This window comes from Poecilia mexicana, unplaced genomic scaffold, assembly GCF_051168715.1.
Source record: "Poecilia mexicana isolate PSO_F unplaced genomic scaffold, ASM5116871v1 scaffold_14, whole genome shotgun sequence".
NCBI lineage: Eukaryota > Metazoa > Chordata > Actinopteri > Cyprinodontiformes > Poeciliidae > Poecilia > Poecilia mexicana.
This window is the reverse complement of record NW_028263383.1, coordinates 16,566,864-16,592,920: the sequence shown is the minus strand read 5'-3', so window position 1 is coordinate 16,592,920 and position 26,057 is coordinate 16,566,864. Positions and strand designations below refer to the sequence as shown.

General features: G+C 41.4%; 1 protein-coding gene across 1 annotated transcript in view; it reads left to right on the top strand.

Moving 5' to 3' along the window:
* The first annotated feature begins 7,840 nt into the window (after positions 1–7,840).
* Positions 7,841–26,057, top strand: part of srrm3 (serine/arginine repetitive matrix 3) — a 45,780-nt gene continuing 27,563 nt past the window's right edge. The window contains exons 1-2 of the mRNA XM_014989043.2: positions 7,841–10,032; positions 22,673–22,774. Of these exons, the coding sequence (XP_014844529.2) occupies positions 9,743–10,032; positions 22,673–22,774 (392 nt within the window). The 5' untranslated portion in view covers positions 7,841–9,742. The remainder of the gene's footprint in view (positions 10,033–22,672; positions 22,775–26,057) is intronic.

The window sequence follows — 26,057 nt, the reverse complement described above, 5'->3', positions numbered from 1 at the left end:
TTGGGCTACTTGGCAGGAATGACAATGGACGGGTCGGGTTGGGTCGGAGCAGGGAGACGGTGGGGGCTGAATGCACATGCATGTCACACTTTTCATTGTTATATTTGTAAGAAATTTCAAAAACTGCAGCATGTGTCATTTAGATTGATGTCCTACTCTGTTTGTCTGTTGTAGTTTGCGGTTGTGACGTGATGAAATGTAAAATAGTTTTAGGGATTTCTCCGCATTTCAATCCAAAATTACATGTTTTTCCCCCAACAAACATCAAAGGCTTCCAAATGCTTTTCTAACCCTCACTCGCTCCGTATCGCTCTGATTCCTACTAATTAATTGTGGATATGTTGATTCAAGATGTTTTATTTTGTTACCCTGACTCCCAACGTTGCCTAAAGTGCTTTTGCTCAGAGGCGTTTGCTGTTCTAAAACCCATCAGTGGGATTCTGCACCAATTCCCCACAACGCTTCCGGCTTCCATCCGGAGCCCGTTTCAGCCACGATTAGATCTCATTCCAACATGTTATTTCATTAGAGTCAGGTGAATGAAGAAATGACGAGCTGCTCCTGAATTAACCAAATCAGAAAAAGCTGTTTGTGTGCAATGAAAAATAAATAAAAAAAAAGAAAAAAGAAAAAGGTTTGATATGCAGCAGACATGGCGTGTTTAGATTCAAACATCTCCAAAGGTCACAGTGCACATCTGTGGTTTTGAGTCCCTGCTCAAATTTGTATGCACCATGCATCTGACTACTACAAAAAAAATGGAGCTGTGGAGGAAAGTAACAGAAAAAAAAAAAAAAAAAACCACAAACAGTTGAGGCTGTTTGTTTCCTGGCACCCAACAGCAATCTAACGTGCTTGGAATAAAGACCGGTGACCTTGTGGGAGCTAAACAAATCCTGCAGGTGCCAAAAGGCTGACAACGAAACACACGTTTCCAGCAGAGGGGCCGATTATTTTAGAGAGAAGAAAGGTGGAATGGAAAGTGGGAGATAGGAGGCACAGGGAGAGAGAGAGGGGAGGATTTACTTGGTGGGAGCGCTCACACGTTGCATCCAGAAGAAACGGCTTCTGTAGCTTCACCGCGTAAGTCTCCGTTAAGGTCAGAGCCCTTTTACTGTCACCCTGTAATCACGGCTGAGGGGCATTCACCACTGAATGAGGCTCAATCGTCAGAGTCATTGTTCACAACACCGAGCGGCCTATGAGAGAGGGGTGACGAGGAAAGTGACACCATGTAAAATAGACAGTAAAACAGGCAAGAAAAGGGAATTATGGGTGGAAACTTATTTCAAATGTGACACTACTGTTGCATCAAGCAGCAGTGACATTTGACTTTAGATCTGCATTATGGATGACACTCCTAAATCTGCTGTGTGGTCACAGACTTCAATTGTAGAGAGCATCCATTACTATCGCTGACTGCCATCTATATTCTCATTATGTTTTAGAGTAAACCGTGTTTGCAAACGCAGGTCCATCAGGATAGCACTTACTGTGCAGATGGTCGTACATACGTTCTTTGTTTAAAGAAGCCTGCCGTAGGGTTTCCTCCTGTAAACACTGTTCATATGCGCAAATACAGAGGAGCTCTGATGGAGCCGGTCCAACGGCTCAGAGAAGGAACATTATGCGTCATTGTGAAACGTCTGACTGATGCATTTTATATTTACTGCGCGGTATTTTTGAGGGACGAAACCAGTTGCGTGATTTAAAAAGATGAACTACTGTGCTCTCATTCCGTGTTCACGAAAGCTTTTAATAATAAATGTTTCTCACGGAATGCTATAAATACAAAGTGTTGCTGTTCAGGGTAAATCAAACCGTAAACCACTAAGTCTGAGTACACAGGAGAGCAGGAAGTGATGAGGATTTCAGTGACGATTTGAGAGATTTATCCAGGGTTTTGGAGGAAGAAGCTAGATGGAGGGAGCAGGTTCTGCCGAATGACGGCAACCATGTTTTTTTCAGCCATATTATTGTGGAAGTAACAATGATTCAATGTTTCTTTGGAGGAAGAGTTTGACAGTGAAGGGTTGGAGCCGGACATCTGTCACCTCCAAATCACTGAATGGATGGCAACTTTTATTTTAGCTGGCGTTTCTCTTTCATATGTGACCAGAAATCTTCTCAGCCTTGAAGTAAAAGTCTAAAAAAATTGGTAAAAGAAGGGTGAGAAGTGCACCCTGAAATCCAGGCTTACAATAGATGCAGCCCAGTGGAAACAAAATGAAATTCTGCTTTATATTTATGAAATGTTAAAAGTATATAAAAATGCAGATAGACAAATAATTAAATCCCTTTTGTGACTAATAAAATAAACATTTCATTGCGTAAAATGCAATAACAACACTCCTTTATTGTCCACTTGATCGTTTCCAGCAAAGGATGTGTGTTTACACATAAACAAGGTTTTCATATTAAATGCTAAATGTACCGTAGATACTTTTTTGTACAGTTTTGCCTAACCCTAATAATCGATTAATCATGATTAATCCGATTAATTGTTTAAGCCCTAATAGGAGCAATCTTCTGAAGGCTATATAACAAATCCTTTACATTCAGTCCTATGATAGACACGCATCCTTTATTCCAGATCAACAAGTTTCTGTCTTTAGCCGCATAACATAACGTCCCGTAATCGTTGCTAACGAATTGCTTAGATGATTATTTCCCCCATTTAAAAAGAAAACCAAAACACCATGGCACAAGTATAGGCAATTTCCTCTCTCATGTTATTTTAACTTGATGCAACATTAGCTCTCTAATGTGTCTAGGATTTTATTTGATTTTTTTGCAGTGCGTGACCACAGCTACTGTTATCATTATTAATGGAGTTTTAAGTGTGTGATCCATCCACTGTGTGCATCAGATCAGTCAGCGCCGCGTGGGCCGCCAGCCACCGTGTAATTGAAAGATCACGATGCTTGAATGGAAATTACAGCCGGTCTTCAACATTCGGTTGAAGACCGGCACCTGGCACACCCACTGCGTCTGGCTGTTACGTACGGGCTTTTGTTTGCACGTTGCACGCCGCAGACACGGCAGCAGAGAGGGGGGGAAACTAAAGGCTGAGCACAGCCGTCGTCTTTTTATCAAACGAGGCCATCTTTTATTTAGAACAGCAATCAGCGCCTCATCCTCAAACAGACTACTGAATGCTGAATTGTAATATTATCTCTTTGTGATATGAAATAGCTTATTGTTAAACTTGGCGATTGAGACAAAAAAATGTCATGTTTCGTAAAGGATGATTAGACGCTGTGATTGTCTCACGCAGCAGAAGATATTATAATAGCAGAAGAGCATGACTGCAGCAGCTGGAGAGAACCTTCAGCCCCCGTAGAGGACTTTAACACAATTAACTGTGTGGCTCCGTGGCTTTTCTGCTCATATTTTTCTTTTTCTTTCAACTTGAAAGGAAACAGATTTTCGGTTTCTCCTCCCGTGTCCCTTGAACAAAGACAGATGAATGTGGGACGCAGTAATGAGACCGCTCGAGTTAAACGGCACGCTTTGACACAACCGGCGTCGAGCCCGCATCTGTTGTTGCGCAGAAGTGGCCTCGAATTTTCTGATGATATCTTCATTTCATTGTAGCTCATTACATCGGAACCTGCCTTCAACGGTCGGATGGGCACATATGGTGGGATCTGTTGCTTACAGCTTGTTCAGAGGGCCAGGAAGTGATGTCCGGCATGAAATTAATTATTTGTGTCCCTCCTCTCCCCTTCCTGAGATATCGATCCAGATCCGACTTTTACTGACCTCAGGACATCAGATATTGGTTTCTTCTGTACATGAACGCACACATACATAATGCTTTTTTACAGGGTAGAGGTAGTATGATCACGTTAAATACAAATACCACAGCTTCACAATACCGTGGTACTTTTCCAGGGGAGCATCTACATACTTTCTGAGGTGTAAGCGAACATGTCATCGGCGCCCCAATGACATAAACTTGGACAATTCATCTTTAATTAAAGTATCAATAATAATAAATGTACATATATGTGAATAAATTGCTGCCTACAGGGAAATTAAAATGAATGAAACAAAAAACAGGGCAATATTTCATCATTTAACATATCAGTGAGCCAAAGAGCCACTTCTGTTGGTCTGAGTCTAGAACAGCCTGTGGGCTGCAGGTCTGAGGCTTTTTGTTAGCAAGTTTTCTATCATTCCTACAGCTTGATAGGAAACCAGCTCATTGCATCTCCATATCCATCTTGGGTAAATTACAAGCAACTGTAGCATAATGATAAAATGATCAATAATGATGTAATGAGATAGATAGATAGATAGATAGATAGATAGATAGATAGATAGATAGATAGATAGATAGGTAGATAGGAGAGTTATATCTATATGTAGAGAGAGAGAGATTGATAGATATGTATATATACAAATATATATATATATATATATATATATATATATATATATATATATATATATATACATATATAGTATTTATCTTTCTGGTCAAGATTTACATATATCTTGACCAGAAAGATAAATACTTGAAAAAAATGTCCCAATTCGTATAGGTTTAAACTTCTAAAAGGCTCATTTTGTTCGACATTGTTTACATTTTCTTTCTCCCTTTAATTAATAAATGTGGGGGGTTTTTTCTGATTCGAAAAAAAACAACTATGATGGTGGCTGTCTCATCCCCGACCGTTTCTGGTACAGAAACTTCTTCTTCTTCAGCGTTTTCTACAGGATGTTTTTCACTATTCGGGGTCTCCAGTTCAGACAGATTTCACTGCTACTTTTCTCTTGTTCTTATGCTTATCTTTCTTTGATGACATTTCCTTCACTTTTTGATCCCCATTTTGTTCCATTTCGGAGATTGTTAACTCTTCAGAGATTAGCTGGTGGGTAGAGATCACTGTTTCAATCAAATGAATGTCCCTCATCATGGAGGCTATCTGATCCCCAACTGTTTCTGGGGTAGAAACCTGTTGCTGCTCACGGTTTCCTCCAGAAACTTTGTCGTTTTTGAGGTTTTCCAATTCAGACACAACTTTCTCTGCTGCCTTTCTCTTGATCTTACGTTTAGATTTCTTTGATAGTTTGTTCTCATCTTGCTGGTCCGCATTTTGTTGTGGTTTGGAGACCGTTTCTCCTTTGATAGCCCGCTGAAGTTTACTGATGACCGTTTCATTTGTGGGAACCTCATTTTTGATGGACACTGTCTGATCTTCAACTGTTTGTGGTACAGAAACTTCTTGTTTTTCACTTTTTTCTCCAGAAACTTTATCATTGTTGAAGTTTTCCAATTCAGACACAACTTTCTCTGCTGCCTTTCTCTTGTTTTTACGTTTAGATTTCTTTGATGGTCTTTTCTCATTGTGGTGGTCCTCATTTAGTTGTGGTGTGGAGACTGTTTCTTCTTCACTGATCTGCTGTGCTTGAGCAATCTCTGTTTCTTTTGTATGACTCTCGTTTTTGATGATGGCTGCCTGATCCCCAACAATTTCTGGTACTGAAACTTCTGGTTCACTGTTTTTTCCAGGAACATTTTCTTTATTGAGGGTCTCCAGATCAGACACAACTTTCTCTGCTGCCTTTCTCTTGTTCTTACGTTTAGATTTCTTTGATGGTCTTTTCTCATTGTGGTGGTCCTCATTTAGTTGTGGTTTGGAGACCGTTTCTCCTTCGATTGCCTGCTGTTGTTTACCGATGACTGTTTCATTTGCGTGATTCTCATTTTGGATGGTAGCTGTCTGATCCCCAACTATTCCTGGTACTGGCATGTCTTGCTGTTCGCCTTTTGGTCCAGAAACCTTTTCATTGCTGAGGGTTTCCAAGTCAGATGCAGCTTTCATCACTGACTGTCTCCTGTTCTCACCTGTGGATCTCTTGAATACCTCTGTCTGCTGATCCTGATGTCCATTCAGTTGTTTTTCAGACGGCTGTTTTCTTAACAATAAAAATAGCTCAGTTTGGGTTGAAATTGTCTGATAAACCGGTTTGAATTGACATTTGGATTCCAGTGCATCCATCTCAGTTTGCGTTGATGTTGTTTGGTAAACTGGTTTTATTTGTGACCCGGTATCTTGTACATTTATCTCTGTTTGTACCGAAGCAGATTGGTAGACAGGTTTCTGCTGTGTTGTGTCCTGTGAATCCGCTTGAATTGCAACAGAAACAATTGACTTCTTCCTTTGTCTTCTTTCTGAGAGGACTTTCCTCATCAGATCTTTCTGCTCTTTAAGTTTAGCGTTTAGTTTATTTACATCGAACATGTCTTCAAGCTGTTTCATTAAGTATGTCTGAACTTCGATATGTTCCAATTCAGACTCCTTACATTTGGCTTGACAGGTACATTTTGCTTGACTTTTCTTTTCAGGAGAGTGGGGCAAATTTTGAATTTCAGTAAAACCCTCTACTTGAACTTTTTCAGATGTTTGATCAACAGGAACCTCAGTTAAGTTCTCTGTCTGGATGTTGTCCTTGGTTTTACCCAGAGATGGATGTTTCTCCCCTTTTTGATCCAGTGTCTCCTGTGGTTTCAAGATGGATTCCTCTTTGGTGACCAGCTGTGTTGCAGTGTTCTTAGAATAACTTTCCTTTTTCAAAGAAGCTACTTCATCACGTTCTTTGGCCGGCATTGAAACATTTTTGGTTTCAATATTCTCAGTAAAAAAACTTACATCTATGCAAGGTTCTGAGTTGGGGAGCATTTTCCACAATGTCTTTTTTCCGCTGCCGGGCAAAGCTCCCTGATAATTTTGTTTTACCGGCAGAGGACCGTCATCAATGTCACTGTTTTCAGTAAAAAACATTAGATCGATGCAAGCATTTCCACAACAGTGGAGTCTTTTTGATGTGCTTAGTTTTTGACTGTTTTTCCCCTTTCTGGTCCACTTTCTTCTGTGTTTCTGTAACGGTTTTCTTTTCGGTGACCGGCTCTGTTGTAGAAATCACCTGTTCCTCTTTGCAAATGTCCTTCTTAGAGGAATCCTCCTGATCACCGTCTTCTTCAGGCAGAGAAGTGTCCTGCTTGATAACATTTTCAGTGCTGAATGTAGAGGACTCCTCCTTCTCTGGTGTTTCCTTCAGTTCCAGTACTTTCAGCTGAAGTCCTTAGATCAGTGGGGGCATGTTTCTCCAACCAGATGTGAAACTGTATCATTTTCTTCTTGTTACGCGTCGTCTTTGTTGGCTGTTCCTCAGACTTAGCGGGCTGTTCCTTCTCTGCTATGTCGACTGTCTCCTGCACTCCAGCGATGCCCTCTTCTACACTGACCTGTGAATCGTTCTGCTTTTCGATATTAGCTGCAGAAATCTCTTGGTCAGCAGGGACGTGTTCCTCCGACCAGGTTTGAAATGGTACCTTGTTCTTCTCATTGGACTCACTCTCTGGTGGCTGTCCGTCCCCTTTTGGATCAACTGTCTCCAGTGTTTTGGCGCTCGATTCATTTTCAGTCACCAATGAAGAGTCCTGCTGTTTGATACTTTCAGCAGACATCTTTAGCTCCGCAGCTTCGTGCAGCGCCCACCAGACTGCAAATGACACTTTCTTCTTCCTGCGCTTGGGTGGTTTGGGTGGCTGTACTTCCCTCTCAGCAATGGTGTTGGATGCAACTTCTTCGACTCTTGGCTGGTCGGACTGCATTGTAACCTTTGCTTGTTTAATGGCTCTCAGATAAATCACTTCTCTAAAACTCTGTAAAGATCTCACGTTAAGTTTGATGTAAATTTCCAAAAGAAATGTACACCAAACAAAGTTGAAAATCCTACTGCGAACACACACACACGCGCGTGCGCAGACACACACACACCTGCGCGCGCGCACACACACACACACACCTACACACACACACGCACACACAGTCATACACTGATCTCGCACACACAGTCATACACTGATCTTAAGCAGCTGACATTACAAAGAGAAGGATCTGACAAAGGAGACAGACAGACAAAAATGCAAGGGAGACTGATTACTAGTATGTAAAATTGGTGTTTCATTACTGAAAGCTGCAGGGGACGTCAACAGAGAGAACCCACCATAAGGGTCCAGAATTGCAGACCTGTAGGAATAAACTGTAAACTAACATATAAGTTGGCTAACACAGCTCAAGTCCTGGGAATCAGGGCTGTAGGAACAGAGTTAAAAATGCTCCTGGTTTTGACATCCTAACTTTTTAAAACCTTTCTTGATAACTGGCTCGTTCCTTTAAGAGGACATTCAATAGCACTTTGGTTTCAAAGTTCCCAGAAAGATCCACCACCTTTCTGAGCCCAGTTTTTGTGAAAACAAAACAAAATAATAAATAAAAAAAATAAAAAAAAACGAGTCCAGTCCAGTCCCACTCTGCTGCATTCGGAGGATCTCATTTCCCATGGAAGTCGTTAAGAAACACTCCCTCTAAAGACACAAAACTCCATTTGCAGACAGAGACGTTCTCACTGAACTGAAATGTAAAATCTGTTCACTTTTGTCACAGATTCTCTACCGCGTTTCAGTCTACCTGAATGCCATCTTAAAATCCCCACCCAATAAACGAGAGCTCTTTTGCCTGCTCTCTTTTGCCGCAGCCAAGTGCATGTGCATGACTGACTGCTGTCGTGGAATATTAAGTGCTGATTTACTGTATTATAGATTCAGAGATGATGCCTCCTGCTGTCCCGCCACCTGTTCCGTCAGCCGACAGCAGCGTCGCTACGCGCGCATCCACGGATCGTTTAGCAGGGCGCAGCACTTGAAAACACAAACACATCCCCATTAACTAGTCAAAGACCACCGCCTGCAGCCCGAAAGCACACAACCGGCTGATTCTACATCACAAGCTGCTCACGGTCTAAGTGGATGAAGAGACTGTCATCCCGAAGCTCTGGCCATCATCCTCTCTTGACTCCTCCATGTTTGACAGTGATGAAGCACATCTCCTGGTTGTTTTCATGTCTCCTTTGTGAAAAATGAAGCTATCAGTTGTAGAAGAAGAAGAGGAACAGCAGCGCTGGGTGTCATCTGAGACTCCAATGCAGAAAACCTCCACCTCTCTTCCTACCTGTACCGACCTTAAAAGAACAATCCATCTTGATCAGAGGAGGAGCCACACTGCGCTGGCACCAGATGCCGTTCTATACATGGAAGAGACGGTTTCATCACTTCATGAGCAAACGAGCCAGAAAAAAAAAAAAATTAATATTCAAAACAGTCATTCATCCTGTCACGCCAAAATAAACACATTCATTTGTCACTTGTTTATTTCCTACAGGTTCAATGTCGGTGAGCTGTTTCTCACCCTCCACTCCCGTACTTCTTCCCCCCTCTTCCTGCTGCCATTTGTCTTGCACCATGTTTCATTACGCTCCAGCAGATCTTTCCTTCCTGACCTGTCGTCCTGCGCTCCAGGGTTGTTGACTCATGCGGCCCGAGTTGATGCCCCTGTTCTTTCTGGACACGCATTTCTTGGTATCATTTCGAAGCTGACATGTGCAAAGTTTGCAGAGTACACTGCTCAGTTCAAGCAGAAGCTCTGCAGCCTGTCCAAAGACATTTGAATCACATCCCAACCTCTTCACCCGTACAATCTCCAAAACATTTCTCGGTTGCTGTTTCCCTGCGGACAAACTGTAAATGTATGAAATATTGTTTAATAGGTTGTTTAGTCAAACTGATATTTCTCATAAACATCAGATCCTCAGCACAGCATGAGCTTTCTAAAACTCCACTGGGCTCATGTCTTTGCTTTTCTCGTTGTCTCCACAGATTTAAGCAGTCATGTACGATGCGACAAGGGTGCCGTCACCTAAGGATGGTGTAAACGCAGTGGCCCAACCTGTGGTCCCTGGAACTGAACCTGGAACAGCGGCAGGTTCGGGAGGGCCAGCGGCCACGGCGGTGCTGCAGGCCAAAACCGAGGAGGGCCAGGCGGGTACAGAGGAGGACGAGGAGCTGAAACTGGAGCCTGTCCTGGTGAAGAAGCCGCATAGAGAGATTTTGGATCACGAGCGGAAGAGGAGGGTGGAGCTGAAATGTATGGAGCTCCAAGAAATGATGGAGGAGCAGGGGTGAGTAGATGAGTCCTTTTAGAAGTTGCCAACACTGTTAACAGTGAAGATTTCTGTCAATGTTATGCAGAACTGGTGCTGTAGGAGGTTTTCAAAACAAACCAAAAAAAAAATAAGGTGAAGCAGCTGTAGTGACATAATTCTCTCGTCTGAAATACACTCACTAATTTATTTGTGTTAAAAATTGCCATCCAAAGACAGTACTGTGGGATTTAGGTTAGATTGCCAACCAGCAGCCTTCAGGTTCTTAGTCATTTCCCGTAACTAAATAGTTTTTATGATCCTAGCTGCAATGCAAATTTACATAATTGTTTTGCGCAGGATTTATGAACATCAGGCAATGATCTATAAATGCATGGCAATGCTCATAAACCATGTTGCAAATGGTGTTCATAAATTGAGTAGAAAACGGGAGACTGCTGCTTTTTGCAATGTATAACGCAGCATTTTTAACTATGACTGTAATTTTTTTTAAGTATGTAAATAACAAAAGGAGGCCATTATGGGCCAAATGTGCCAGAAGATACTTCCTGTTTTGTTTATCAATGACCAAATAACCTGTTCTTGTAAACAGATAAAAACCACTACATTACCACTACATTTTTTTTTTATTTGTAAGAAACTTTTGAAATTTATTTTCACAATTACAGTGCGCTCCAGTGAAAACCATGAGCAGACAGAGAACAGCTCCCGTTAATATGAGCAATGTAACCACCAAAGAATCAAATGAAACATTTAGAAACTTGACACATGACACCATCAGTGTCACGTTAGTTTGTCCTTGTAATGAAGGTCTTCATTACTTGGCGGCACAACATTTAAAATGTGTTAAATGATAAAAGAAATGCATGATGAAGGAAATGAAACGGATACAAATAGATTGAAATGTTTATTTATTGTGTGTTTTCAGTGGCATCTCAGCTGGAACTGATCATGTCCTGTTAAAATACAACAAAGGAATAAAATAGGTATTGATTGTTAAAATGTTTGAAGGCTTTGTATGGGTGTGGCTTACCTCTCTCTTCCTCTGCAGGGTGTTCAGGCTAAAAGATTCCCTGGGGGCCTGAGCACCTTTTAAAGGTTCCGGAAGAGACCAAAGCAGATGGAAGAGGGGGAGCAGTAGAGCTATACATTTTATATATTTTATGTTGGATTTGTATTTATATGAATAAAAAAGGTCTTTTAGAGATGCTTAGAATGACTAGAATTTGATAATATATATTATTATGAGGATTTAGTTAGTTTGTCAAACCTTGTTTGTGTGTATGTATTTTGTTTTACCCTGTTTGTGAATTGGAACAGTCTGCAACTATAAAAGGCTGCATGTTGGCCATATTGAGGTGTTGCTGCTGAGACCCTAAGACACTGTAAGCAGGGTTGTTTGTTGTTAAATGTTGGTGAATAAACACCCAGTGGGGTTGCACAGTTTCTCTGCCTCAAGTCTCCTACTTCCTCCAGCCGCTAAGGGCCATCCTAACAAGTGGTGTCAGAAGTGGGGTCGGAGTCACAAAGTGGAGTTGAGGATGACAAAAGACAGAGAAACTGTGCAACCCCACTGGGTGTTTATTCACCAACATTTAACAACAAACAACCCTGCTTACAGTGTCTTAGGGTCTCAGCAGCAACACCTCAATATGGCCAACATGCAGCCTTTTATAGTTGCAGACTGTTCCAATTCATAAACAGGGTAAAACAAAATACATACACACAAACAAGGTTTGACAAACTAACTAAATCCTCATAATAATATATATTATCAAATTCTAGTCATTCTAAGCATCTCTAAAAGACCTTTTTTATTCATATAAATACAAATCCAACATTAAATATATAAAATGTATAGCTCTACTGCTCCCCCTCTTCCATCTGCTTTGGTCTCTTCCGGAACCTTTAAAAGGTGCTCAGGCCCCCGGGGAATCTTTTAGCCTGAACACCCTGCAGAGGAAGAGAGAGGTAAGCCACACCCATACAAAGCCTTCAAACATTTTAACAATCAATACCTATTTTATTCCTTTGTTGTATTTTAACAGGACATGATCAGTTCCAGCTGAGATGCCACTGAAAACACACAATAAATAAACATTTCAATCTATTTGTATCTGTTTCATTTCCTTCATCATGCATTTCTTTTATCATTTAACACATTTTAAGTGTTGTGCCGCCAAGTAATGAAGACCTTCATTACAGTCCTGAACAAAAACTAGTCCTAGACCCAATTCAACCAAGGTAAAATGAATAAATTCATCCTCAGAGTTCAGACTTCTGCTCTTATTTATCATATTTTTGAGAGAGAGAGAGAGAGAGAGAGAAAAAAGAGAGAATCTGAGAGTGTGAGAGATAAAAAATCATACAGTTGTCTCTAAAAAAAAGTTTCGCTCATGCACGACTGAGTCTATCACTCTCCAGAGATGCACACGCCACGGGAGGAATATTGTTGTAGCAGTTCTCAAATCTCCTCATTTAAGTCTTTCAGCTGATGATGTGAGCCGAAACCTTCAGGATCTCTTCCTCCTCCAGCACAAAGGTTCTTAGTCACAAATGGTTTTTAAAGGAGCTCCAGGGAGGATTTACTGCATTTGTGATTCATTTGATTTAACTTTTCTGCAGACTTTTTTTTTTATCAATACAGAGAAACTGGCTAGAAAAGCCAGAATCAGTGCAAATAATTAGCTTTTATCTGCTAGTGATGGGTTATTCATGATGTGGAATTATGATCAATTTGTTGCCGTTGTTTCAGTTACAAAAAAAGAGAAGAATCCATTTTGAGATTTATTTATTCCAAAACAGTAGGGAGATTTTTTAAAAATTTTTTTTAGATTAGGTAAATATTCTTGGCAAAGGACTTGGGGCTGCACCGCTACGCAGTTGTTAGCGCTGTCCTGGGTTTAATCAAGACGATGGGTCCCCTGGGTGTGTGCCCAGTTTGCCCTTATTCAGTTCAGGCTGACCACCTGCTAAACCACCAACATGAGCTTAGCTGGCCTTAATATCTGTTTATAATCCAAGTCTTAGCATTATGTTTTATTTTTCTTTCCCCACACGACTCACTAAAGCAACAAAGTAATTTGTGAAATGCTTCAACAGCAGAGTGGATTAAAGCCTAAAAGGTTTTAGACAGCTTAGTTAAAGCAAAACAGCAGGAGAAATGTTGCAAAGGGTGGATCGATAAAGGTCACGTATGCAGGAACTCAACTGGACGCTTATTTTCTTATGAGGAATAAACCGATTCTTCAACACCGCAGCCGCTCTGTTCACGTTGCGCATCGCTCCCTGCAGTGTCGGTGTGTTTCGCAGGGAGGTTTGGATTCTAACTGACATTTGTGTTTTCAGAGAATTAGTTGTTTTCTCTTTCCTCTGCGTTTCTGTTATTACAAGAGTGCAAGGCAATGAAAGCCGTAGCAGAGAGCCTGACACTGACAGGTCTATTTCTTTACAGCTGCTGAATTCGCGAGGAGCAGCGAAAATATTAAATCCAGAACCTGTTACCTGCCAAAACTCATTTTCATCTTCACAGAGGAAGGAAAGCTTAAAAAAACAGGCAAATTACTGCAGTAGAGTGAAGTAAACACAAGGGACAGAATGTTTGTAAGGAAATGGTGCATTGCATCTATTTTGTTTTTATCATGTGTTTATTTATAGGCGCCTGCTATAAAAATGTTATCACAAGTTTTTTTTTTCCTCTTCTGTTTTTTTTTTTAATCTTTTTACACATTCTACACATGGTTGGCAATGAAACTACTATTTCTTGTGGGAGTCTGCCTGAAACTTAAGTGTAACAGTTATTTTTACTAGCATTGGAAATTTGCTTCTGGGGCCTATGCTGGCAGAGACGGTGCTGCTTCCTGTCTGGCCAGAGGGCCACGGTTAACGTAGCTGGCAGTTTTTATAATCAGCAGCAGTCACAGAGGGTCTCCTGTTAACCCCGCCTCCTCTTCTACTTCTTCAGAAAGTCACATAATGTCACATACCAGCTTCAAACTTTAACATCTTGTATTAGAAATGTATGTGATCGACACGAGTTGCCACATCAGATCTTGATATTGATTTTCATTTGGATTTAGATCTGGACTTTGACAGTTACTACAGCTTTTTAGCTAAATTTAAAAGGTGACTTCTTCCACAAAGGCCAAAGATGTTTTGGAGGAAGCAGCTAATTAATGTGCTGTTGCCTAATTTCTTGAGATGAGCTGTGAATCTCGGCGGTTGGGTTAATATTCACCCCCTTTAACATCACTGACCTAACTCAACAGAGGTCCAGCCAATTAGTGCAAGCAGTCTCACAAAGAGTGGACTGGAGATCACATGAGTGCATTGAGTGTGTCTTGGTACAAAGACAGCTGAGTCTGAAAAAAGAAAAAGAAAAAACCTCCTAGAAAATCAGAGAAAATGTTGCTGAAAAGTACAAGTCAGGGGATGGATACAAAAAAAATCTCTAAGGTACCAAACATCACTGGAGTTCAGTTAAATTCATCATCAAGAAATGAAGGAACATGACCCATGTGCATTAGACCGTTCTCACAAGCTGAGTAAGTTGAGGTAAAATGAACGCAATGAAATATAAGGAAATCCGGTTAGAAGATTTGTTTCTATCTGCAAGAGAACTACGGCTTCAGAGAACATTTATTTTCCATCAAGACAGTGACCCAATCCGTTTTGTTGATCTTGATTGTTTTGCAAAAACAATGAAGGGGTAAAACATCTCAGAGAGTGAATATGTTTTATAGGCATTGAACATCAGGGAATCTTGCAAAGCTCAGTGTTCATGACATCTTAGCCTCCAATATGGTCCTAGAAAGAAAAACGTGCTGGAATGTCTTACGATTAATAAAAAAAAGCCTTTTTTGCTCTGTGTTTGACCTTTTTAATATGTAGGATGATGCTGTACTGTCAACCCTTGAGAATCACATTACCATCCACATTTTCAAACTTTAATTGGCGATGTTGCCGTTGGAGACGGTCAGTGAGGAGCGATGGCCAACCGGGGCTCTGTTATTATCCAACACAAACTGAGAAAGAACCACGGAAATGCTTGAGACTGCAGTCAGCGGTAATCCACCATTTCAGCACTTCTCCCTGATGGATTTACTCACACACACACACCACACACACACACCGTGCCGCCTAAATAACCGCAGCTTGGAGTTGAACTACATGCTGACAGAGTCCATAATTAATGACCAGCCCTGTGATCCTGTCTTAGTAGAAAAGGGTTGCTTTCCCACAGATGCCTCGTGACATTTTCCTTCCATCACATTTGTCAAGTATAGAATACTGCCTAATCCTACGATATATTAAGAGAGAATTAATTGATAATTGAATAAATGTCAAGCTAATTAGTCATTTTTAGAGGGTACGCACAGATATGGGGAGCGACAGAAGGGCGGTGGTGGATTCTATTTAGTTTTTGTCCATTGATTTCACTTGTCCTCCTTCTCCTTGAGCATGAATGCTCTTGTCAGGCAACGGGGCCTCATTAAGGCTGCCAGAGAAGGGGGGGAAATGCATGGGAGGGGGACTTGCACTTTCCCCATCTGTCAAGGTCCACTCCTTTCCAGCTCCTGGGTTCAGAGCGATGTAAAAGAGCCATGCTGTCTGGTGAAACATTGCAGTGGCAGAGAGCAGCTTGGCTAATGATGACAGAATACAAGCCGACCAGACACCCTGGCTGACCAGCTCCGCAGCCTCACACAGAAAGGACTCCAGCTACTCAGCAGAGTGTTCGAGCTCTGGATGGACTCGGCTCGTCTTGTTAGGCTGCAGTGGAAAGGGAAGCACTCATTTGCCAGCTTGGGTCAGCAAGGATCCCCCTGCCTCTCCAGTTTTTAATGTGCCTCTTTAAATAAAAGTGTGCGCGCGCAGGATTAAGGGATAAAGAGGAGGATGAAACATGGGGATAGAGAGGGAGAACAGTGCCAGGCATTAGGCATAATAAAAATGGAGGCTGTGTTGTGTTTTCAGTTGTTGAGGGGTTGAGACAGAGGACTCGGCTTCCTTCTCACCCCAGGTTTTTCTTTTGATGATGGAGGTCCTGGTGAAGGTCTGGGTTTGGAGACAAGTTGGACGCCTGCCATGTTCTTTAAGACAGACTCCTCTTCCCTTTACAGCCCCTCCCTTGCGGACCCCCGATCTGCTTCTCTCTTGTGAGACGACCAGGATAAATGGTCTGTCATGAGTGATGGCCTCACCATGGGAGCCAATTAAACTGGCTCTGCGATTAAAGGAGTCTGTTCATTTAGCTATCTAAAGCCTGGCAGCATCCCTCATTCATTTCTGCACTGAGTGCTTCGCGGCTGCTGGTGATACTGCCGTTAATGCAGATTAAGTATGACTGAAGGTTGCATACATTAGGCCATTTATAAAAGATGTCTGGAACGATACGATCTGTGCAAGGAGGAACATAACCCCGGGGACACGCTGTCGTGTTCGTCTCCAGGACACGACAGCGGGCCGACTACAAGGCGCTAAACAAAGCGTGGCGTTTTGTGTTGAAGACATGGCCCGCTAACTCAGCAGTTCCCCCTTGTGTGCAGGACCAGATTATTTAAAGGGTGTTTTTATCTGCTGATTGAGACTTAAAGAAAGTTCATGGTTTGAGCTCCTGCAGTGTGCCAACCGTTTCTTTCCCCGGCTCTTTGATGAGCTCTCTTCTGTGCTCCAACTAAACGGCAGGCTGCATTGTCCCGCTGGAAGGTGAAATCAAGTGTTAAGTCCTTTGTAGTATCTCTGACCAGCTTCCTTGCCCCTACTTAAAAACACAGCCACAACGTCATGCTACCACCACCATGTGTGCGTTAAGGGACCTCTATGTCTTATTAGGTTTGCAGTAGCGCCATATTATTTGCATTTTTGACTGATGGATTGAACACAGTTATGGACTATTGGTGTATTCCCTAAACAAGACACCTCATAGCTGTATTGCTTTGCACAGGATTGGTACATTATGATACACAAGAGTATAAAAAGAGACAGTCTATCCATACAGGCATAGCTGAATATTGCTTTAGAGACATGTGAGAATATGCTTTTGAACTGCAACAACTGACAAGTGAGAAGCCCAGATCTTATTAAGAAGGCTGCTTTCAGAGTCTTTGATGCCAGAGCAAATAGCTGTCTCTGCCCTAATGGAGGTTTTCTTCCATACTAAAGCCTGCGTCAGAAACTGAGGAGCCAGTTTTCTCAACGACTGAAGGTTTTGCTGGAGTTCTTCTCAAAAAGAAAGACCCGTTTTGTCACCACAAAGTGCCCTGGACAGTAAAAAAAAAACAAAAAAACAAAAGGAGCGGGGGCAATGCTAGACAAAACGGTTGTCGGTTCTTTTGTTAAAGGAGGTCTTAGGAAAGACGGACAGTCGGGATCTGTAGACTGTGCAGCCCAAGCTATTGATCAGCTTGCACTGTTGGCAAGGTGAAGACGCAGCTTTCTAAAGGGAGAGAAAGATTAGCTCCTTCTTTGCTACCTTCTCTGTCAGGTCTGCCCAGGGTCTGTTATCTTACTAGAAAATCTATGAGTGTGGAGAGCATCAATTGAAAATCCTCTCCACTTGAGAGTTAAACAGTTTTACTGTAGCGCTCGGCAGGTCGTTTTAATTCTATCCATGAAATAGAAATACGGGGGTGGTCGGATTCGGCTTCCCGTGTTCCCAGAGCTTTTCAGCCCCGCTAACTACAACTGATGCTTTCAGAATCTCATAGGTGCACAGCTGCGTCTGGGGACAGCTTGCAGAGAATAGCTTATCAGACTTCAATCGCAGACAGGCACTGGCGGTTTGAATGAGCGCAAGCTTTGCCCCCGCGCTCCTCGAATCGATGCCTATTATTATAAGAACGGTCTGGAGGCCTCAACTATTCATTTTTCTGGATTGGGAGTTAATGGGGGAAATCTGTGGGCGCTCTAAGATGTCTAATTACACTAATCAAGTTCTTTAATCGTGGTAATTCTTCATGGCTACAGAGGCACAGAAGACCTCTCTCAGATCAACGTCCTTCCAGATCCCCGGAGACTTGAATCACTTATTTGGCCTTTGTAAAATTACTAAATTCCTTTGTGGTACTTACACAATTTTAAAAATACACAGGTGACACGAGCAGTTAGATAGTTTACTGATTTACTGTATGTGATTTTGTGGATTGCTCATTTTCAGAGCAGAACAGATGGCACATTTGGGGGGAAGCGGATACCTTTATTGCTAAAAGAAGTGCTAATTAAACATGCGCTGGAGAGATGTGTTGATCCAGGGAGCATATCCTAATAGCATCTGACAAACATCCATATGTGGCCATTTACTCAAGTTAATTTAGAGCTCAACGTGTATTTTTGTCCAACTTTAATTGAAATGCTCCCAAGATACTTGGCTCAGGATCCTGCCGGCCTATACAGGGGAAAGTAGATGTTTGAAAACTTTGTGTAGACAGACATGTAATCTATTTTTCTGCATTTAAACTATATGATATGGGTCAAACTCTTTAGGTATCGCTCCACAAGCTTCTCACATCAGTTCAGACAGAAACGGTGAATCTGACTCAGGTTTGTAGGCCGTCTTGATCATACACACCTGTTCAGCTTTGCCCATCAATTGCACTAGCTCAGGCCTTTAGGATGGGCACCCACTCCAAAACATTTGACTTTGTTGACCTTAAGCCACTTTGTGATCAATGTTTAATGTATTCTCTGCATGGGAGAACCACTTGCTCCCATCTTCAACTTCCATGATGCTGCAACCACAAACATTTTGCATCGAACCATGTTTGTCTCAAACCCGTTTCCTTCCTGAGGAGTATGATGGCAGGTCATTTTCATGATAGTTATGTTCATAACCAAGGATGAACCAGGATATGAGCACGGCATTTTGATTGATTTCTGAATGATGTTTCACAACAAAGCATGATGTGCCTCAAATTAATCTGTCAGAAGCCTTAAACCCACGAAATCCCCTTTTCAGCTTTCACAGATTGTTTCAAAGCAGTGATGTAAGAGAAAGTTGAGTCACTTTTCAGAAACAAATTCTATCATTATTCAAGTTCTTAGAAAATACGGGAAAAAATGGGTGCCTCTTCCCAGGTGGGTAGAGTATAAGAGTAGCACTGCTTCAACATATTTTGTTCAAGTAAAAGTAAAAATTATCCATCCAAGAAATTATTCAAGTACGAGTGAAAGAGTATTTGGTAAAAAAAACACATCTTAAGTACAACACTACTGATCAAAACATTAATCATTTAATATTTCAAAATTACATAATCAAAATTTAAAGTTATGTGCAAATGTAGGTGGTTTTTTTTAATAAGAAGAATTCATAAAAATAATTACAAAATATTTTTTCCAACTCAATGTTTTTCCAATATAAAATATATTAAACTTAACAAGAACTACAGATGTGTGTCTCTGTCTGGTGAATCTTTGGTTTAAACAAGCTCCATCCAGAGAAGTTAGCCTCAGTGGGTAGACTATCCAGCAATTTTATTCAAGTAAAAGTAAAAAGTACAGCATAGTAAAAATACTCCTTTTTCCCCAAAAAAGTTACTCAAGTAAATGTAACTAGTTACTACCCAACTCTGCCCCTTCCTGAGTTAGAACAGGAAAGGTTGAGTCTAATTAAATGTCCGACAGTCAGAGAAATTTGTATTTCTCTTTTTATACAGTAAATATATCCAAATGGTTTCAGCTGTTGGCTTTAAATCCAGTAGCATTTAGAACACGCATCAACTTTCTGTTTGTCGCACACAACCAGCGTTTGCTGAACGTCATTGTTTAGGACGAAGCACTTGAGCAGGAGAGAGGAGGATAAGAGGAAACGGATTCTGTTGACTGCGTGTCAACAAACTCCACAAACCCCATCTTCGCTTCTGATGGGCTGTTGTCAACAGCGCTCGTCGCAAATGCTTAAAGTCTTACAACATAAAGGCAGAAATCTCACAGGCATGGTAAGTGTTTGGCCAGAACCAATGAGTTAAATATTCAGCATTGTGTACCAGCTTCTTCGAGCCACGGAGAAACATCTGACGGAGCAGGGTGACGGCTGCAGAGCTTCGGCTAATGTATGGTGATGGCTCCTGCACTGTGAACAGAAAGCCATGAATATAAAGTGTTGGTCTGGGCTCTCCGTTGTGCTGAGCTGACGGCTGCTGAGCGGAGGGATTGTTGCACAGCTGGACGGGACAGAGCCGTCGCACCGTCCCGCTTCCCCTCAGCTCAAATATCTCTCAGCTATTTCTGATGGCCATCACCCTTCTCTTAATCTCATTCTCCACATCGCCATTGTGCCGACAGCTACCAGCTATCCACTGCTGCATCCTGGGAAAAGCAACCACCCCTCAGACTAATGTCGTTTCTATGCAGATACGAGATGCTGGCTAATTCACAAGTCGGCTAATATATCTGTGAAATCCTTTCCAATGTACTTATTGCACTTTTGCACATCTTTCCTGTGCAAAAATGTTGGCTACAAGTTACAACCCCAGTCTTCAATGAGTTTTGTTAGGATTATGAAATGTATGCAAAACGCCATGTGTGGTTAAGAACTGACACCGGCCATGACTCAGTGACAGGGAGGTTGATTAGGTGATGTGAAGATGGATGGAGCCTGAAAGGTGTCACAGATTTGACATTTGAGGGATTCTTCATGTGTTAAAATGGCCCACGCAAAATCCAGCACTGCAAAAACACAGAATTGTACCAAGTATTTTTGTACTACGTGAAATGAGGCAACACTGATAAGTAACTTTTCAGCTAGAAGTAGGAACTTGTTTTAAGTCAATAATTACTTAAAATTGATGAAAATGTATTAGGTAAACATGCAGATTATTTCATTTATAGCACTGAAAAAATGTCATAAGTGAAGTAACTAGTACTTTTTTAAAATCAAAAATAAGGAATTATTTACTTAAAACAAGCTCCTATATCTTGTTGAAAGGTTTCTTGTAAGTTAGTAAGTTTAATTGCACCACAAATACTCTGTATTTGTGTTTATTGGATTTTGTGTTTGTGCAGTGCGACTTAAAACCATTTACAATCCATGGCAAGACTTGAAAATCGAACTATAAGAAAAGAAAATATTAAAGAGACAAGAGTTCAGTCTCTAGATGTGCAAAGCTAGTAGGGGCGTGCTCCAAAACCTTGTGGGTGTAATTACAAAAAAAAGTTAAAAAAAATTCAAGGATGGAAGTGAACTAAATAAAAAATATATATGTCACTATTTTCAAAATAATTTTGCATTTAAAAAATCTGTCCTTTTCTTTCTACTTCTCAATTAAATGCTACATTATGTTGGTCTATTTCCAAAATTAAAGTTACAAGCGAGAATATGAAGAAATCCCGGAGAAATGAATACTTTTGACATTTATATCTGGACACCATGCAGATTATCTTTAAAATTTTAAATTGGAGGGGGAAAAAAAAGGTTTCCTTGGATCTCTGCTTGATTGCAGCGCCGTGTTCTGGTCCTGCGCAGTGAGCTGCTCAGAGGCAAACGGCCATCTAACGCAACAGGCATCTAAAAGAACCGGAATCAGGAGGGCTTCCTGTCTGCGTCAGCCAGAGAACAGGACAAACACAAACCCAATACCTGCTAAAGGCAATGATGTGCAACTCTTTCAGGACGACTTCAAAGTTCAGCTCACGCAGCTTGCACCTGAATTATTCATGAGCCTTCTTCGAACTTCACAGCTCCCAGGATGACCAAGTTGATTTACACTTTTCCCATTACATGAAACCTTAAAAAAAGAAGAAGTTCAGTGCATAATATCACGTGTACGTAAGACGTAGGATTAATGTGCTTCTTTCAAGCTTTTCTAAAAACAAAAAAAGCCTGACGAGCCTGTTCTCAGTGAATGTATATTGAAAATATATTGAAAATTTTATAAATGTCAATAGCCATATTGAAATTGGCTATTGATATGCTTAGCGATAGCCAATTTTATCTTATATTCCCAAAATAAAAGCTATGGGTAACTTTTATTTGCCCAAAAGTTTCAGTGTACTTTTGGGCACTGATGCTTGGTTATGTAGAAATTTTTAGTGAGAAGAATAATGACCTAAAATGTCCAAAATGCAACACAGTAAGTTGAGTTATGGTCCCGTTGACGATTTAGTCGTAAAAGCTCTGCTCTGAACAGGTTGCTGTGCTAACACACACATAATCTTAGAAAATAAAAATGTAGCTCAAGGTTCCATAGATGGATTGTATTTACCAACAACTGTTTTATTTGTTATTCCTTTTACTCCATGGAACTGCAATATAAATAAGCCTTTTTGAATTCTACGGCATCCACAACTGGCTTGAACTTTTTGAGATGATAGATAGAAATCTTCTTGTGTACCTCTGCAGTGGTTTTCATTATTCTGTGTGGATTGTGGAGAACTCCTCTCAGAATAAAACGTGACGCGCTGTGCAGGCCGGGGACAGCACTGACTCATTATTTAGTTATTGGTCGATCGAGACGGATTTCTTTGGCATTTTTTTGTGGCTCTGTGTGGAAGCAGGAGATGTGGCAACTACCACGGAAACATCTGGCAAATATGTTGGATGATATTTCCCGATGCTTGAGCTGCAGTCGCTGCTGCTGTTGCTTACGAGCTCCACATTCAAAACTGTAAATAATAGATAAATATGTAGTTGTTTTTTAACTTCTGTTCTTCACACCTTCAGGTACACCGAGGAGGAGATCCGACAGAAAGTGAGCACATTCAGACAGATGCTGATGGACAAGGAGGGTGTTATCACCAGAGAGGGCGCTCACACACAACCCATGTAAGTTACATTACATTTAGCTTATTCTGAAGACGTGTCTTTTTATTTCCTCTGTTTATTAGCTGCACATTTTATTGTGAAAACGTAGGAAAATGTTGGACATTACAGAAGAATGAGTGCAGAAATGGTTAAAAAAAATCAAATCAGCAAAGTTAGATGTGTTATTTGATCAGAGGGCACGTCCTAATCTTACTTCAGTATTCTTTTACCCGTCTTTATAGTTAGACTCAGACGTTTTCATACGCTAATTGTGGATATGAATGTCATATGGTCTTTTAATGACGCATTTGAGTCATTCTTATTCGGTGTGAAAGGATTGTATTATTAAATCTTTATTTGAACTGAACGGATTATTTTATTCTAGCAGAAAATATCAGTGGAATAATTTCACTGAACTCCGATCCAGAGCCCCACAGCATTCTGGGGGATGTAGGCAGAGGAAAGGCTTTAGCTGCTCAACGTCTCGTGATGAGCTAAAAACAATTGGTGGCATCAATTAATTCACTCACTCTTTGGTTACTTAGCAACAGCCAGTTGAGAAAATTGTGCAGCAACAGTTTCAGGTTTCTCCACCGCGCCTCATAACTGCTTAAAAAAAAAAACAATGGTGTGGAGTGAATACCGTTGATAAAACAGGAAAGATCCCACCACCAGTTTCGCAGTACTTCAGATAATCAAAACAATTAACCTGTCTAATAATCGATATCGACCGATTTAAAACTCTTGTATCGCTAGGAAGTTACTGAGCCACCACGCACTTTTTTTTTTATATTGATTAGCAAGCTTCTGATATAAGTATCTGATTGGATATTTGAACACTTCTTATTAAAAAATGGTAAAGCTTGTTTCATTTTCATGTTTTACAACTCGAACTTTGCGCAGAAGGCTGAGAGGGAGCTGGTCTCATCTGGAGCAAAGGAGTTTAGACGAAGACAGTCACAGTGTGCGTACTCTGAACACACCGCAGAAAAAGGCACCTCCGAATCACGAGTAACGGGAACAGCAGGGGTGTAGGCATGGCGGCCTTCTGAGCCAGTCCATCACACATTCAGAGGCGGCGGAGCGGAGTCGACCTGACCGACCGTTTGTGAACTTATGAACTAGTGAAGTTCATGCATCCTGTCTCTCAGACACGGCTAATGATTCTTCCCTCCTTTGCACCTCATCCGGTGTCTGACATTTACCTAGAAGATGCTGAGATGTGGAGCACTGCTGACGGAGTGGCTTTTGCTGCATGCAAAGTTACACAACGGTGAATATATTGACATTTATGGCCCAGCCAAAGTAAAAGTCAAAGACTGACAAAGGTATGTAGCATTCTGCCAATTACATTTGAGGTGAGTTTAGGTCGTAGGCGGCCACATCCAGAAATGGTTCATCTGCAAACAAAACCGATGATAAGAAAATTTTCTTAAGAAAATGTGTGTCTCACTCTCATGAAATGAGCCGATACAAAATCGACAGAAAGACTTTGCAAATCAAGGTTCCAAAGAATTTATCAGGACAGAATATTTAAGTCCAGGAGCGTTCGCATAATTTTATGCTGATCTCTAAGATGACCCTAAAGCCAAAAAGGCTTTTTTATGTTTCCCTAAAGAAAATAACTGCTTCATTAATCTCAGAACCGTGTTTAAAGAGTTTGTTCACTGTCAAACGAATTTAAGTTTAAACTTTAAAAAGTAGATTTTGAAGCAGAGACAATAATTTTTTTTAAATCTGCGTTTTGTCGGTCAATCTAATGAACAGTCTTAGTTGAGAACTACTTCGAATTAAATGTATCAAAGACAGATGTGAGATATCACATCTGTCTTTGTTTTTGTCGCTCAGGCTGATCTCACCAGAGGAAGCAACATGCCGACAGATTTCACTTATCAAAAGATATTGCAGCGTTTTAATATTCCAATATTCTTTGCACAGCCAACACCGGCTTGTTTTACCGTGACCCCTGGAGAGATTCCCAGATCATTTAGTTCTTACCGAGCAGAAAAAAATAATGCTACACATTAAAATATTTGTATGCAAAGTTCCTAAATAACGAATCCCGACAACCTCACCGCTGAATACGCTCTTGCTTTGAGTGCATTTCTGCTCAGTAGTAGCAGTTAAGGGGAGCCCATAATTTTTTTTCAGTGAGTTATGTAACTGGGAGGAGGCGAGGGCCCCATAGAGTAGTTTACTACTGTTACACACTGGCTCATAAAAAACCCTGCTGTAGGGATAGATGTGCAGCCTCCTCCTTCATACTTACTACTGTCTGCATTGATTTCTCCGAAGACTGGATGGGAAGCGAGAGCATGAATGCCGTTGAGTAACTCCGAGTTACGCACGAAATCTGCGCAATCTGTGCAGGATTAATGTGCAAGCTGACCCAGCATCGGCTTCGCAGAACAACTGTCGGATGAAATACTAGAGAGAGACCGGATTTATTTGAGAACAGAAACATGGCGTAGTAGATGTGACTTTACAGTTCAGCCGTTTTGCATAGTCCCTGCTAGCTAACCTAGCTCAGTACTTCAGATGTAGTTAAACAGAGGGGCTTCAAATCACAGCAGGAGCAAGATCTAGCACCGCTCGAATGTCGAGGAATCCGACTTCCACCACAAAATAACACACTGTAACTCTGGGCAGCATTGAGAACAGGACTGATCCTTCAGTGGCCGAGCGGCTGTCTGAGCACAGATATGCACTTTGTGCTGCGGCCCCGAGGAGGGCCTCGGTCACAGTCCATCACTGCCAGGTCCCAGGGACAAAGGCTGAACCAGGAAACCTCTCGCCTCACCGCTGCAGCACCGAGCGCGGGGGATGCTCGTTCATCTGCCTAACAGGGCGGCTGTGTGGCTAGACAGATGTCTCCCGCATATTGGAGCCTGGCACCAATTAGGAGATTAAGAACTGGGTGGGGAATTAGTTGATTCATCACTAATGACTGAGCACAGGCGGCACTAGATAGTTTAAATTGTTGTTAATTGCTTTTTTTGGCAGTGTGTTTCAATGCTGCCTCCCTGGCCTAAAGCGGGAAGCCACACAGACGGCTTATTTCAGTTTGTAGAAGGACACAGTGACATATTGTGGAAGTTAATCCATCCTGCTGCAAATAGTTACTTTTACAGCTAATTCTTCACTGGACAGAGAGACAGACCACATTGTAGTCCATACTTCATCTGATGTGTCCCTGAACGGGTAGCTTAAGCTTTTTAAAGTTGGTAACACTTTGATGGGGTGTGTATAAGACTGACATGATACCAGTTATGAACATGAAGGAGTCTTTATGAATGAGTGCAGT